The sequence below is a fragment of the Corvus kubaryi genome, unplaced genomic scaffold (genome assembly GCF_017639235.1).
Source record: "Corvus kubaryi isolate FWS band 111438036 unplaced genomic scaffold, C.kubaryi_AGA036_p1.0 37354, whole genome shotgun sequence".
In the NCBI taxonomy this organism is placed as follows: Eukaryota; Metazoa; Chordata; class Aves; order Passeriformes; family Corvidae; genus Corvus; species Corvus kubaryi.
In genome coordinates this window covers 4,083,280-4,099,922 of record NW_024581116.1, presented here as the reverse complement: position 1 = coordinate 4,099,922, position 16,643 = coordinate 4,083,280, and the positions used below count along the sequence as shown (strand labels likewise).

The 16,643-nt window shown below is 43.8% G+C and overlaps 1 protein-coding gene across 2 annotated transcripts in view; it reads right to left on the bottom strand.

Annotated features, from left to right (window-relative positions):
- Window positions 1-14,153, bottom strand: part of LOC121666857 (CD2 associated protein) — a 78,404-nt gene extending 64,251 nt beyond the window's left edge. The window contains exon 1 of one of the 2 annotated variants that reach the window (XM_042032847.1): window positions 13,917-14,153. In XM_042032847.1, the coding sequence (XP_041888781.1) occupies window positions 13,917-13,920 (4 nt within the window). In that variant the 5' untranslated portion in view covers window positions 13,921-14,153. The remainder of the gene's footprint in view (window positions 1-13,916) is intronic. The other variant, XM_042032845.1, reaches the window with a different exon arrangement.
- Window positions 14,154-16,643: the final 2,490 nt, after the last annotated feature.

Sequence of the window (16,643 nt, the reverse complement as noted above, 5' to 3'; positions counted from 1 at the left end):
CCACACCTAAGCACCAACAGCCCAGCTACTGTCAGCTTCCCATTTTGGTTAAGTACTATAAGGTTAAAGGCAAAAAAAAGTACAAAAAAGAGGAGGGAACAAGCTGGCACAAAAGCAGTTCTGTTATTTTCCTGAAGTATGGGGTCTCACCACATTTTCTACTTTCTAATGATAACAAATAGGTTATTGCATCCTTTCAGTATATATGTTTTCCTAAGGTCTGTAGTGACAGGACATGGGGCACTGGTTTTAAACTGACAGAGGAGCAATTTAGATTAGACCTAAGAAAGGAACTCCTGCTGATGAGGATGGTGAGGCACTGGCACAGACTGCTCAGAGAAGCTGCAGATATTTCATCCCCAGAAGTGTTCAAGGCCAGGCTGGGTGGAGCTTTGAGCAACCAGATCTAGTGAAAGGTGTCCCTGCCCATGGATGATCTTTAAAGGTCCCTTCCAATCCAAACTACTCTGTGATTCAGGCACAAATACCTTTTAATGATATTTTTTGTTAGATAGACCATACAAATAAATGAACGAATCTCTGTCATTAGCACGTTCTTTTTCAAAGACATCCTGTAACACACACAGATTTCTTGTGATCCATAAGATCTCTCATATCCCTCACTGAAGTTTCTTACTTGCACTTTTGATTTTACATTTACAGCTGTCAGTAAACTCTACAGAAGTTGGCCAAACTGAAATCAATTTCAGCCACTAAACACTTCTCCCAAAAACACCTTCTCACTGCTATGCCACTGACATCCCAGTCATGAACTCTCAGACAGTACAATCCCCAGCCAGGGATTTAGACAGGTGCTGTCTAAAGTCTCTGATAAGGCAACTTTATTCAAGTTTGGGCTTTTTTTTCCTGTCCACCCTGCAATATCTGCTATTTTTCCTTACTTCTTTTGGAACTTGCTCTGTGCTGCATCACCAGTTCTAGCACAAATATCCTCTACTTAAAGCAACAACTCCTCTACATCCATAGCCTGCCTAGAAAAAAAAGAAAACAAAGTAAGAATAGCAGTCTACCCTTGAGAGAGTCTAAAGCCAGGAGACTTGGTTCTGTCAGCACAGAACTTGTCCATCTGGAATCCACCCTGGATCTGCCTGGCATTTTTAGATTGGGTAAGGCGATGGTGCATTCTCCAAGAAATGACTCACCACACATTCTTAATAAAAAGTTTGCGTTGAATTTTACGGCCCAGTAAGAATGCCTGAAATAATTAGGAAAATGAACATTTGAAAACTGTATGTATGCTTTTTCCTCCCAAATTATTTCAACTAATGAGAAACTCATTGCATTCTAACAGCAACCATCTCAAACATCAGTTTGTTGTGCTGGCTTGGGTACAATTAGCAAGAGACTTTGAGAAGGAAACTAAAGAGTATAGCAGAAACCCTGCCCAGCAGCCTGCCCTAAAACATGCAAATATGCCTCATTTTCCTACGCCAAGATCCTGTAATTTTCTGGAGTGCACTGTAGTGCTTAACGCTGTATATGATAAAACACAATTGAAAACTGAGTGTTTTTCAGTTTTCACTTACCTAAAGCAAATTGTCTTCACACACACCCTCATAATTTTAAAACTGTATGCTGTAGATGGTAAGTCACCATTGCCAGCCAGATGGGAAAAAAATGTTTTAGGGTTACCTCACTGCAGATTTATCAACTCTAAAATAAGTAACCAATCATGTCTCCTCCAATATTATCAGAAATACTTGTCTTAAGCTCAGTCGTAAATTTAATAAATGTTACAACTGAGGATTTAATTTACCCCCTCACTTCTATGAGCAGAATTGCTGGGCTCCTCCCTTTGCAGCAGAAGGCATGAAACGGGAAGTATTACAATAAAATCTCTTCCACCTCCAGGTAATTTAATACCTTATAAGGACAGAGAGGGTCAAAACGTTTTGCCTGTGAAGTGAAATGAAGCAGAAAGTGACGATTTGTGCTACTTGCTATTTCCCTCAGTCTGAGCAGAGCTCAGAGCAAGAAACCAGCCTGGAAATGAGAAGTGACACCTGCAGGAAAGGCAGCAAATGTCTCCACGAGCAGAAGTGAAAAAATGCTACTAATTCACACTGCAGAGAAAACCGGGGATCTTTGAGGGCACAGGGGAACGTATTTAAAAAAAACAAAACCATGCCACATTTTCTGAAGTCACGACTCAGACACTGTTCCATATATAGATTTATGCCTCTTCCTCTGTTCCTTCCCTTAATTTTATAACGTCTATTTGGCAAAACATTCAAGGTGAGTCACAAACCACCGAATTACAAACTCTGCTAAAACAAAGGCATGCCAAAAAGCACTGAAGAACAGAAGAATCATACCTCATTTATATTTTTTTCAAATCCAAAGCACCAAATAAGCAGTAAAAGTACCACAAGGTCAACATGATATTTATAGGTGTTACCTTAAAGCCTTCATTAGATAATTAGCTCAAAAAAACAAGTTTGAAGCTGAAGATTCTGTTGCTTATCTGAGAACTCTTTTTACAAAGTCACTCCCCTGAAAAATAAAAAATTGTATTTGAAGTTTCCTTTCTTCTATCAGGACTCCACACTACTATAAAAGCTTCAGCTCCTCCTGCAGGTTTTTTTTTCAGGGTTCTCCTAGCCAAAAAGGACATCACGATCATAGCCCCAGGTTATGAATTCAAGAGTTATGAAAACAAGAAAGTCTCTGAAAGTCTTTTGGGTTTAAATGAAAACTTTTTACACTATAAAGAAATGCAGAAATGCTTTGATAGACAACCTACAATTTGGTACACCTCTAATTCTGAGTGACAGTTAGTACTAACATGGCAAGAATCTGGCTTTGAAATAAATTTACAGGAACTTAAAAGCATTATTCGGAGCATGCACAAAGTGTTCCCTTCATCTGTAAAAACAGACATGATGCAAGAGTCTGAATGGTCCCAGATTGGAATCTTGCAAAAACCACAAAATATGCTTAGCATTAAAACAGGAACAAGTGTTTGTATCTGACTCCATGCTGTCAGGTCATACTAATTGTGACATAAAGTTCACTTACTTTTTAGTGTGGACACTTTCATCAATACAATAAATTGAACCTCCGATGGAAAAGCACAGAAAGAAATCCTTATGAAATGGATTTTTACAAAAGCCAGTCAAAACAGCAAATGGTCAAGGGGACCCTACAGTCTCAATCAGACAGTTTTAAAGGAGGCAAATTGTTTCATTAGGTCAATTATGTTCTAAAAGTTCAGGGATCAAGTCTTTCAAATACCCATTTGCAATATGTATTTAGAAGGATTTAAGTACTTCTTATTAAGATCACAATTTCAATCTGCATGGTTTGCAATGCTTCCAATAACAGGAAAACAGGGTTTGAAAGGGCCTCTGGAGGTTACTTATTCCAAACTGGTCAGAGCAAGGTTAATCTCAAAGTCAAATCAGGTTGCTCAAGGTTTTGTCCAGCTAAATTTTAGAAGTCTTGAAAGGATAGAGATAAAACAGCCACCCCCTGCACCTTTTCTGATACCAAATTGCCATAATAATTTTTCCACATTATATTCAATAGGAATTACCACAGTACTAACTTCCAGGCATTGGTTCACAATTTTTCACTGTGACTCCGAGGAGAATAGGTTGTTCTCCTCTCCAGGCTCCACCTACTTCTTGGACACCATATACACCAGCCTCCCAACCACTCTGAACTCTCCAGTTCTGTGGCATTCCCGCTGCATTTGAGGGGAGGGAGGAGCAAAACTGGACACAGTATTTTAAAGACAGTGCTGTGAGTGCCAGGGTGTGGGGAACAACCACTCTCCATGACCTGCTGGCTACTATCCTGCTCGTATCCCTGGTAGACAGTAAGGTAGTTCATTACTACTGCAGCACATCAATCATCCCCCACCCCATTCACTGTGGAGTTTTTTATGTACCTGGTCATAGTCTTGAGCATTTGAAGAAATGAGTGTTTTGTGAGCGTCCCTACCTGCCTGTCTTCCTGCTTCACTCCCAACAATTCTTCCCCTGTAGACCCATTTGGCTGAAACATGTCAGAAGAGCAGAATTTCTAAAATAAGAGCTGTACATTTTTTATTTTTTAGGGTTTTTTGCAGAGTCAGCACTGAAGCACTCAAATCTCAGTCCTTTCCAAGGAAAAGACTTCAGGACTGCCCCAACACTCTTGCTCTTCTAACCTGATGGCTGGCTCATGACCAAATAATGCAGCTTGGAAGCAGCTACAGCATGTGCTGTGTCTTGCAGAGCTAATTGATAGTAACACAACGATTGGTATTTGAAGAATTTGAGGAGGGATCAGAGGCCTTACAGGAGTTTATGAAAAGCTGTCTGGGGCAAGGGATACCAGTTGCTGCTGTCGGGAGACAAAGCAACTGGGGCAAGTTCATAGAAAGCCAACACTCATCCCTGCCATTCTCAACACAGTCATCTGAAGGAGTAGTTTGGATTTCAGAAACACAAAGGAAATACTCTTGATTGTTCCTACATATTCACAACTACAGGCATAATCCTGGGGACCCAACTACACACACAAAACAAACAAAGTGAAATCAAGAGAAAGGAAGAGTCAGCAATATAACCTCAACTTTTTCAAACACTGAGGTCAGGATTTACTTCAGTCGCTCTTCAGAACTGAAAAACCAGGATACAGCAGTGAACAGCACGATCCAGCAACTCTATCTTGATGGAAAATCAGCATGGTCTCCTTGCTGCATGGAGATGGCAGGCTGTATCTTATTCTACTCTCAGCACATCTCCTGTTTCATAAACAGCTTTATTTCATCTGCTATTCATCCAACCTGAGGCTTTCTGTTATTGGTTATCTATCAGGGCAAGTTTTCTTCTACAACCTACATATTAGAAGCTATTTACATTACAATCCATACATGTGCCTTACAGTTCTCTCTCAGGAAGGATGAAGCACTAAGACTGAAAGAGCAAACTCTCTTCCCACAAAATAAGCATCTAGTAAGATGAAGAGCACATGGAAATAAGAGGAAGCAATTTTATACACTCTTAATTGTGCTTTTACTTGACAACCCTATACAGTTAATTTACACACACAGCCCTATAGCACACAATGATTCAAGAAATGCCTTCAAGCTCTCCTCAAGCTGCAAAGGGTGTCAGCTGAGATAGTTTCCAATTCCCCTACCTCCTTGCACCACATCCTTCCTCAGATACTGGTAGGCTGTGAAAGCAGACCCTGTTATACTTAGGCTTCTTATAATGTGAATGTATCATTATAATGGTTTTTAGTATCATCTTCCCCTTCACAGAAACTCTCCTTCTGCTGAAGGATGAGGTCTACTTTCAGTAACACGCAGGCCAGGCAAAGGAAGCCCCGTATTTCATTTTCAAGAGCAAAGCAGCACAGTTCATGGTAATTTATCCTTAATAAAAAGGCTACATTCTGCTGTTTGCACCTTTCAAGAAAATCTGCTGTCTCCTTATCTACCATACCCATGAGAGCGTGGGATTAACATATTTGCTTTTATCCTCATGACTACAAAAGCCTTGCTCACCTCAGCACTTCCACTGCCCCACGTGCAAAACAGCATCTCATTTCACCTGGCTCTAGAACAGCACTAACTCAGCTGAACACAGCACAAAACGTTGTTTGGGACACTGAGATTTCAAACAAACAGCCCATGGCCCACACTGCAGACACTCTCATGCAGCTTGCAAATCCTGCTAATTTTGTCAAGTCTTGTACCAGCATCTCTTCACAAAAGAATTATTATTCACTTAACCTCTTTGGATGTGAAACAGACAATCTCTGCTTTTCAGGAACGACTGCTTTAGACACTTATAGAGGTGAGAGTTCTACAGTGACTCCAAAAATCTGAGGCTAAAGAAGTGACCCTGCGTGGTCTCTCCCTACTCATTCCCATTTCACTACTTCTTCCCCTGTGTGGGTCTCACAGCTGTGCTGCTACAGGGCGTGTCGGTCTAGTCTGCTGCCAGATCAGCCAGCTGGTTCTCTTCCAGACAGATTCAACCCTGGCCAGTGTCTTAAACTACATCATTGCATGGACACATGATCACTAAACCTGCCAAAAGGGGAGATTAAAGACCACAGTGATATCTGCATCCTCTACGGGATTGCCCATATCAAGAAATGATGGATATAGCATTCTCCTGGCAGTTTGTTCTAGCAGTTAGTAACTTCCCTGACAGAAACACTTAGATGTTAAAATGAGTGCAAAGAGCAATGTGATTTACCTCAGGTTTTAGGCAGGCTTATTGTTCTTAATCTTGTATTTACTGGTTTTTGATAGTACTAAATAAGCCAAACTCCATAAAAGCATTTAAATGATGGGAACGTTACAAGTCCAGCCCAACTGTAGAAAATCAGGATACAGAAAGACAGAGGCACATTTTTACATATTACTCAGTCTTCTTCTCAAAACATATATATTATTGAGGATAACCAAAACCAATATCCACAGAAATACAAAAGGCACCTCAGTAACAAGTTCTAGCTGTTTAGAAACTATTTTCTCTATAAAGGTATTATTAAATCAATAAAAAATTGCAAATTAGAGGCACAGTTTAACAGGAACATTTGCCTGGCTTAAAATGCATTGGGGAGGATTAAAAAAAGCCCTTTAAAGATACAGAAAAAGAAAGATGTGAAAAATCCAGTTTGGTGAATTGTGAACACTTACGGAGAGCAATTAATATAGACACTCAGAAGAAACTTAAGAAATTTCAGAGTGAATCTAGTGCAAAGTAACCCAAGGTTAAAATGGAAAAGGAAAAACACTCTACATTCCCTGAAATTCAGTCCCATCCACTCTCTTGCCTGGGAGGTAAGAAGTGCAGCCAGAGTGAGGCCATCCAGCTTGCTGACAGGATGGCAAATCTGGCACAGGAGTTTCTCCCCCACCAGCCAGCTCATGCCCTCACAGCAGGGCTCACAGCCACTGCAGCCAGGGCAAGCCAGACATAGGCACTGCACAGCTCGAGCCCTCTCTGGCAGCAGCCTGAAGCTATCTCTGAAGCACAGCCTGAAACTGCACCCACAGCATGACTTCAGGAGAAGGGAGATTATATGCAAAGCAGCCTTAAAACAAATCTGCTCATAGCTCAAGGTACAAGTTCAGAGTTAAGTGATGAGATTCTCCTTCACTTCATGAAACTAGTAGTTTTAATTCTTCAAGCAGCAAAGATGGAGACTCTTTTCCCTGCGTGCGAAAGATGCATTGAGAAGAAACAACTTGAAACATTCTGACAAGTTTGCTTTCATATTTTTCCTGGAAAATGAAGAAGCAGTGCAACTTTGGGAAATAAAAACACACTAAGAGGAATAAAGGTATACTGGTATGTTACCAGTAAAGCCACAATTGAACTGAAGAGCCAAAACTGGAAGGCAAAAATTTCTATCAGGGCTAAGTTGACAACTGCTGTAAAAGTGCTGCAGCTGGTATCAGTGTCAGTAGCATCCTCACCCTCCTCCTGCAACCATGAGTCTCAGTTTCTGGACAGCCAGCCTGGTTGAAAGCTGATTCAGAAATACAAGGAAGTTTCAGATTATTTGGTTCATACAAGCAAGGGAAGAGGAGAATACTCACTAGTCAGAGCTAATGAAGGCCACAACTTTACTTCAGTGCCAGCTTCAAAAGATCAAACTATATCCACAGTCAAAAGCATCTGAGTAAGGCCAACCACTTAGTAATTTTATCAAAGAGGCAGAAACTGATGACTTAAGAGTCTTCTTTAAATAGCAAGTCAGGCAAGTTTCCAGGAACTCTAGCAAAACTGCCTTATTTAAAATTAAAGTAAAAATCATTAATAACTCCCATCCACAAAAATCTATTCACAGCTGTTGCAGAAGCAAAAATAATGAGATTGCCTAGCACTCCTTAATTCCAAAACCATTTGCCTCTAATAACAAAAAGTATCATGTTTATAGTGATTTATTTCCTGTTAAGAAACAGTGCAATCTTAAGCCATTTAAATAATTTAAAGCAACACTTCATCTAGTTGAAACAATGAAAGCAGTAACTTTCATTTTGAGTTTCTTTAACAATAATGTCAAATTTAAACTCAATTTGCAATCACAAAGCTCTTCAGCACTACGTGGAGAGCAACTGCAGCGCTCACCTGTAACAGCACAGGTCAGCACTGTGCAAACTGCTGAAATTAAAGGAAAATGCTTCATTTCTTTAATTATTCAAAATATTATGTTATCATTTTTTCTGCTGAAAGCAACCCTGGCCGAATACAGATTTCGCAGAATGTTCTGAGTCGGAAGGGACCCACAAGGATCATCAAGTCCAACTCTTAAATAAATGGCCCGTACAGGGATTGAACTCATAACCTTGGTGTTTTTAGCACCAGGCACTGACCAGCTGAGCAGGGTCACACGCATGTTATAGGCAATAAATATTCCTTTAAGAAAAGTGAATTTAATATTCTAAATTACCTCGTATTATACACTCTACAGTGTACATCACCCCAAAAGCAGAAATATTTAACTCATTTGGCAGACAGACACATACTGTGATTTTTCCTTCAGTCTGATTTAGGACTCTGGCAGTGGCAGGACTTAAATTTTTGTTCAAAAATATCTACAGTGCATCATTTTCTTTGTTCAATATTTCTGAAAAAGAAGTATTTCCTACTGATTGTATATGAAGAAAGTCAATTCTGCATGCAGGTAGTGCAATAAAACAAAATCCCACCCAAAACACTTGTTGCTATTAGTCAGAGAAAGTAAATAGCAGTGCTGGTGTCACATTATCTAAATGAAATCTGAAGATTATGCTGGGAAACGGGGAAATAATTTAGGGTAAAAAGACACTTACTAACATAGCAAGAGTTCACACCAGAAAAGAGGCAAATGGAAAGGCAGTTTTAGTGCTTCAGTCCTGCTGTCACCAGTGCACCAGGACGGCCACGGGCGATGCTCAAGCAGGGTTGTGCTTCCTCCACCACAGCACTGGGGAAATCTGTTTCTCATCACCCCACGCCCAAGGTAAGGGACAGCAAAGGCTAAGGCATCACCTCCACCAAGAGCTGGGCACATTTTAGATCATCAAAATTCAGAGTAGAAACAAAAAGCAACATTATGGAAAAGTGTCAAGAAAGAAAAAGCTGAATGTAATTTAGTGACATTACAAAATACAATACAAAAAAAGACGCCCACTTTAAAAGGAGCAGAAGAAAAAGGCTAAACCCCTGTGGTGGACCAGAGACACATTTTAAGTGCCCAGGTGGCAACCGCAGCTGCGAGAAATCGCTACAGCCCAGACCTACTCACAACAAATTTCACCTGATTGACTTACCCACTTCTGTCAAGATGATTTTAGTCACTTTAAGCATTGTCATTGCTGCTCTCTCCTAAAAAATCATTTTTATCAAGCTAGGTTAGGGAACTACGAAACCAGCATTCATATGTGACAGCATCTCCAAGGAAGCAAAATGAATGGGAAGAGCAGAGCTGTGACAGCCAGAGCAGGGCAGACCAGGCAGCCACCTCACTTAGCCCCAGACAGCACAGTGTGCCCAACCACACGTTTCCTGTGTTTATGCAACAAAAACCCACTAAGAAAAAAAACCCAAGAAGAGGCAGACAATGGAGAAAGCCAGTGAAGGTGAGGAGAATTCAAGGGCAAAGTCCTACCCAGCTGAAAATAAATCTCTTAAGAACTGTTAGAAAAACAAAAGAAACCAAGACAGCAAAAATAAAACTGCACCCCTACACTAAGTTAACTCTTGAATAACATGAAAAACTCTCCTAAACAAGATGAAAACACAATCAAGACTAAAATAACCCTCCAGTAAAGGTGACCAGCACCTGGAATGACTGGCACATGACTAAAGTAGATGTACAGAGACTTCTCAGTATGAAGCCACACCAGACAATCACCCACCATTTTTCAAAAATACAATGGAGTCTGGCAGAACAAAGAGCAATTTTAGGGCAAAAAAAACCTCACACTGAAAGGACATATTTCCCCCACACATTCCCATACATGTTAAACAGAGACTCCCACTGTCACAAACAGAGGTGCTTGGCAAAAGCCACCAGGTTCCTTTGTGCCCATTAGAGATGGACAACCAGGGACTTGAACTATCTATAAAAAAGCTCTGGTGAAACCACAAACACCTCTGAGAAAGTTAATAAATTACTAACTGCCAGACTAGGGGTCTTTATTAAAAGAAAAGAAAGAAAAAAAATCGTTCCACTACAAACCTGCTTTCCGTATCATCCTTTTCCTCCCTAACTGTCCCACAGTCAGGACTCTCAGCACAGCAGCTCTTACATTCTTGGGGAAAACAAAATGGCAAGAGCTGAGCTGACAGAATTGCTAGCACCTTTTGATGGGATTTCTGCTCTGTCTAGACCCAAAGTCAGGATCCATCAACTCTTCCCAGTTACTGTAATTCGGTTTCCCCGTAGCTTAGGCACATATCTTCCAGAGGTCAATTTTACATCACCCTCTCTTGCAGTTTTGTCTACAATAAAGAAAATGGTAGTAAGAAACCACTTTGCTAACTACTACTAGTACAGTTGGTCAATATCAGGCTCATCAAGCACCTGAGTACAGAAGGGTTTCACAACCTGAACTTTTGATTAAGTCACTTTACTCTACAATAAGATCTGAGTAAAGTTCAACTGCATGTCCCATCTTACATATTTCTTGGTAAAAACACTGGCAGAAGGACTCTTCATCTATTCTATCCCATTTGCTTGGGGGTGTATGGAGTAGATTTTTGGGTTTTTAGAGGGGGCTTGTTCTGTGAAGGTTTTTTGTTTGTTTTTGAATTGAAGAACAAATCCTGAAGTCATGTTCTAACAGGTTGTTGGAATGTTACTGGTGAATACTGAAACTGCCGCTGTCTCCATGACAATATGCTACAAGTATGCAGTCTGCCTACAAAAACCTTATCGATTGTTTTTTGTTGCCAACATGGAGCTGAAGTAAGCAAAAGGTTTCACACAAGTTTAATGTCTGATGAACTTACTCCGTAGACCAAATATATTTTTACTTATTCTGTTGGCAATGAAGCAGTATATCTGGCTTTTTAAAGTATTCCAAAATCATAAATTTTTCTGAAGATCAAATGTAGCAAATTCAAATGTACTAACACATGGGAACCACAAATGAAAGTCTCCAGAAATTTTTGGAAATAAAGAAGATGGGGAGGATGCATATAGCTAAGAAGATACTGACAGACGTTCGGTGGATTGCAGTGTTCCACCATGGCAATTCATCAGCTGCTGCTGGAACATTTCCTTCCTAGTTATAAAGCCATATGACAATTAGCTGGACACTGCAAATTTAGCTAAGCTTTCCTGTTAAGTGCAAGCTGCAGTCATACCATTTATCGATTATAACTAGGAAAATTATCCGTTATTGAGCCATAGAAGTAAACTGGACAGATGTTACAATGCACTGATACACACAGCTCTACCTCTTTTCAAGTGACTATCAACCCAAAACAGCAAAAGACAATTCAATCAAGTAAAGTCTTTTCCCCCTAGAACATCTGAATGCATTTTTTCCCTGTAATCTGTTTATCAAGCTGTTTCTAGAGTCATACACACGATTAATCTAGTGCAGAAGGCAAAGAATTATAGTGACAGGGCTCAAGGGTGTCGCTGGGCATTACCAGTAACTTTATATGGTCTTCTGTGTGTCACCTCTGATCACATCCCCCTCCCCATCCTTCAGACACCTGAACAACATGTGCTCTTGGAACATTAATTTCCAGCTACCGAAAGAACATGAAAGAACTTGTTTCCAAGGCATTCTGTACTTCTGCCCTTCTTTTGGTTTCTCCAGAGTCATACTGGCCTGTTCTTACTTCTCCATAAATTTCCAAAACCCTTGAGTTCATCAAAGATACCTCAACGCTCCCCTCTAAGCCACCTCTTACACATAAAATCCCTTCCACCAGCTGACATAAAAGACAAACAATCTCTTATCAAGAGCCAGCTCTACCATGACGCCAGTAATAAAATAATCAGCTAATGACTTCTCAAGGTAAATTGTGAGGCACCCCCTAAATACATTGAGTGCAAAGCAAGCTACAGTTACTTCTTGTTTTTCTCTTATTTTCAGTGATGTTTTATTGTACATTCTTCACCTCTTTTGACCACAAGAAAGAAATACTTGGAAACCGGAATAAAGGACACCACCTTCAGAGAAAATCTGTTTAAAAGGCCCTGGGATTATTCTGCGATCCTTTCTAGAGCTTGGCCACTGTCCTAGCAGGAACTGTTCTATAACTGCACATACACACAAATTGTTATGGTAATAAATAACCCATGCAACAGCAATACTTGACACAGTGTGTGCACCCACTCAGTTCAGTCATCTCTGGAGCAGTAGTAACATGCTCATTACTGTCAACAGAAGAGTATTTCCTTTAGAAAAGGAAACTTAAGGACAAAAATACATAAAACCACATCATACAATAATCATATACAATTATGAACTGGACTCAGTCCTTTTACAGTATTCCTAACTACATTAATAGAGTATACTAAGTATTTTAATAACCCAAACCTACCATATGTCAATCCTGAGGTACTTCTCATTTCCGCATTGCAGCCTTAGTTCAATATGTTTAATTAACACACTAAGCCTTTATGCTTTAGGAACTATCATCACAGGCCACTACAATGACCTGGGCAGACATTTCTCACTTGCAAATAAGACAATGCAGCCCAAAAATAAATAAAAAACAAGTCTTACCTATTCTGAATGATTACAAAAAGCATCAAAAAGTGAGATGTTTGGTTTCTACCAGAATTTAAAACACTAATTTCATTTTATATTTTCATATTTAATTTTAAGTGTGCTTTGACCACGTAAGACAACTTCCACTGAGACGAACACACTGAAAGCAGATCCTGATAATCAGCAGAACACCAGCCAGGAGGAGCGTTCCTCGCTTCACTAACGGCACGTTTGATCTGCACACTGTGAATTTCTTCATTTTTCGACACAACGGGGAGGCAGAAAAGCTATCCAAAACCCAGGTATCCTTCCACTTAAAAAGCTTTACTCCCGTTCTGACGCAGCATGTTTGCACACAGCAGCATAAGCACACACGACACTGAAGCCACTGCCACCTGCGCCCGTGCACACACACCCTCCCCGAGTACCCCGGTGTTACACAGCACAGCAGAGCAGGGGGTACTGCACGGGTGGAAATATCAGAGACAGACAAAATAATCCACGCACCGTTTTGGAGGCCAGTGGGGTCCAAAGTCTCTATGAAGGGGGAGTCACTGTAAGCAAAGAGGGCTCTCAAGAGTGGCGACTAAGTCACTCGTTCATACTTCCCTATGCCGACGCTACATTAAAAACCAAACCCATCACAACTGACTGTTTCCAGTGTGAACCTGAACTGGCGCATCCTGAACACAGGAACACTCCGAGTCGGTTTACACTCCCTCTCTTTAAAACACAGTGACTGCCTCTCGCCTTGGTGGAGAAATGGGCGAAGGCACAGCTCAAACTCACGCTGAGTTGAGGGAAAAAAAAAAATGCGAAAGAGCTGGATTTAACCATAAAAACTTTTATGCTCCACCAAGCCACTCCCCTCCAAGCAGCACGGAGCACTGCTGTACACCTAGCTCTCCCCACCGAAACCCGCGGAACCCCCCGCGCCTCCTCCCGGCCCGGGCCTCTCCGCAGCCCCCTGGGACCGGCCGGGCGGGACGGAGCGGCCCCGGCCTCTCCCAGGAGGGAGCGCTCACCGAGCACCTGCCGCACTCGCCGGGCCCGGCAGCTCCTCCACCGGCCCCCGGGTACCGGCACTGCTCCCGCCCCGGGCACCTCGGGAGCTGCCCCGGGACCCGCGCGTCCGCGCCCTGCCCTCAGACAAAGGCGGCGAAGGCGCCCCCGGAGAAGCGGGAAGAGGGGCCGGTTCCGCCGCCCTCCCCGCCGCGCTCACCCATGCTGCGCCCGCCCGCCCGCCCGCCCGGGCTCGGCGGAGCGGCTCCGGGTCCCGCCGACGCGCTCAAGCCGGGCACTGCGGCTCCATCCGTGGCGATACGGGCGTGGAAGGGGCGGCTCCGAGCCGCGGGTGGCCCGGATCAGAGGGGCCACTCGCCCGTCCGGTCCCGTCCGGTCCGGTGCCGCCGCTCCCGCCACCGCCGCCTCAGCCGAGCTCGGGCACCGGCGGCTCCGCCCCGCCCACCGCGGGGGGCGCCAAGTCCCGCGAGAGCCACGCGCCGCCACCGCCCCCACGCCGTTGCCAGGCGGGGGTGACGTCACCGTCCGGGCCCCGCCCCCACGGGGAACTGGCCCCGCCCCGGGACCGCCCCTCAGGACACGGTCCGCCCCTCAGGACACGGTCCGCCCCGCAGGACGCGGTCCGCCCCGCAGGACGCGGTCCGCCCCTCAGGACGCGGTCCGCCCCTCAGGACGCGGTCCGCCCCGCAGGACGCGGTCCGCCCCTCAGGACACGGTCCGCCCCTCAGGACGCGGTCCGCCCCCGGCACCGCTCTGGTGTCGCGCCCTCCTCACCCCCTCCTCACCCACCTCGGCAGACCCCTTCGGCCCTCTCATCAGGCCCTCAGCTGTCCTCTCATCACTGCCGTCATTATAACCCCCTCCTCATAACCCCCTCCCAGCTCTGTCATCACCTCCCGTTCAGCCTTGTCATAGCCCCTCACAGCCCTCTCATAACCCCCTCAGAGCCCCTTCATCACTCCCCTCACTTCCCCTCACAATTCCATCACCAATCCCCTCACAGCCCCTTCATCAGCCTCCTCATCACTCCCCTCAGCACCCCTCTCACATCCCTCTCAGCCCCCTTCACACAATCACAGAATGGGTCAGGTTGGAAGGGACCATAGTGGTTCCACCTCTCTGCTCAAGCAGAACTACCCAGAGCACATGGCACAGGATTGTGTCCAGACAGTTCTGGAATATCTCCAGTGAGGGAGACTCCACACACTTTCTGTTCCAGTGCTTGGTCACTGCACAGTAAAGAAGTTCTTCCTCATGTTCAGGTGGAACTTGCTGGACATCAGTTCCTGCCCCTTCTTGTGCCATTTCTGGGCCCCACAAAGCAGAGCCTGGTCCCTGCTCTGAGCCCTCCCTGCAGATGCTGGCAGATGCGGGTGAGGTCCCCCTCTCAGTTGTCTCTTCTTGAGGCTCAACAGCCCCAGCCCCCCTCAGCCTTTCCTTGTAAGAGACGTGTTCCACTCCATTATCTCCATAGTCTCCACTAGACTCACTTCAGGAACTCCGTATCTCTCACAGAGCCCAGAACAGAACACAGCACTCCCGATGTGCTTCAGCAGGACTGAGCAGAGGTGCAGGATCACCTCCCTGGCCTGCTGGCAATGCTCTTCCTAATGCACACACGATTCCTTTCACCTTCTTGGCCTCAAGAGCTTATAAACAGCACCGTCCCCCTCACCACTCCCTTCACTGCTGGTGCCACCCCACATACCTGCCCTGCTTCCCAGCACAAAGCCCTCCTCTTCCCCTAGGTCTGGAGCACAAGTCTTATGAGGAAATGCTGAGGCAGAGGAGGGGGCTCAGCTTGGAGCTTTTCACAGAAAAGGTGATTACACACTGAAATGGGCAGCTCAGAGACAGCAGTGACCATCCCTGTAGCGATGTCCAGCAAAGGCTGGACGTGGCACTTAGTGCCAGGCTCTCCCTGACATGGTGCTGTCTGGTCGCAGGTTGGACTGGATGATCTGGGAAGTCTTTTCCAACCTAACCATCCCCTTGGCCAATGTCATTTACATCACGCACGTGTTTGTGGGCTTGTGCACTGATTCTGAAGAGTTTATACTGTAGGGGTATTTTTTGTTGGGCGAGGGTTTTTTTACTTCAGATGCATGTAGGAAAGTGCTCCAAGCTATATCAGGCTGCCACTGTTTAGGTTTTTGTGGGAAACTCAGGAATGAGTGAAACGACTACTTAGAACTGAAGCGATTTAAAGAAAAAACCGTGACCCTGAGGCCAAAAGGACAAGTAAACATGGTCTGGTTTTGATGAAAATCAGGGAATATAACACAGCAGGGCTCTCTGAAATGAAAATATTTCCTCTTCCTTGCTGCAGACATTCTTTTATGAGTGGTTCCAAATGAGCCGTTTCAGCCAAGCTCAGGACAAAATTAGCCTGAAAAGAATGTCAAGTATTTCCAGGAGTCAGCTTTTGCTTAGCATCTTTCTCATGGCACACAAACAGAAAATGAGTCAGATAATGAGCACTAAAGACAAAATGTGCAGTCCGAGTGTATAAACAAGCATATATCACATTCTATTATGGTATTTTATCTGCTTCACCATACTTTGAGGCAGATGCTTCCATTTTTTTCAACTGCAGAACTGGGAATGTACAAGTCATAGTCAGAATTTCCTTGAAGCAGGTGCAGTGTTTTGCTCATAAATGGCCCCATGATGCTCCCCTTAAAAGGAGAATCTGTGTTTTATAAAACTACAACCTCCCCACACCCCCAGGTTTGCAGTACTTAATAAGAAGAGGAGGTTTGGGACAGAAAGAAAACATCAGCCTTAGAGTCGGAAGTCCTTCCCAATAAAAATTCAGAAAATAACTTCCATGAGGATGAATTATCCTCATCTGTCTGCTGTATCAGTTTTTTCCACTTCCTTTGTACAGCTACATGCTAAAAAAAGAAAGATACAGGATGAGAGG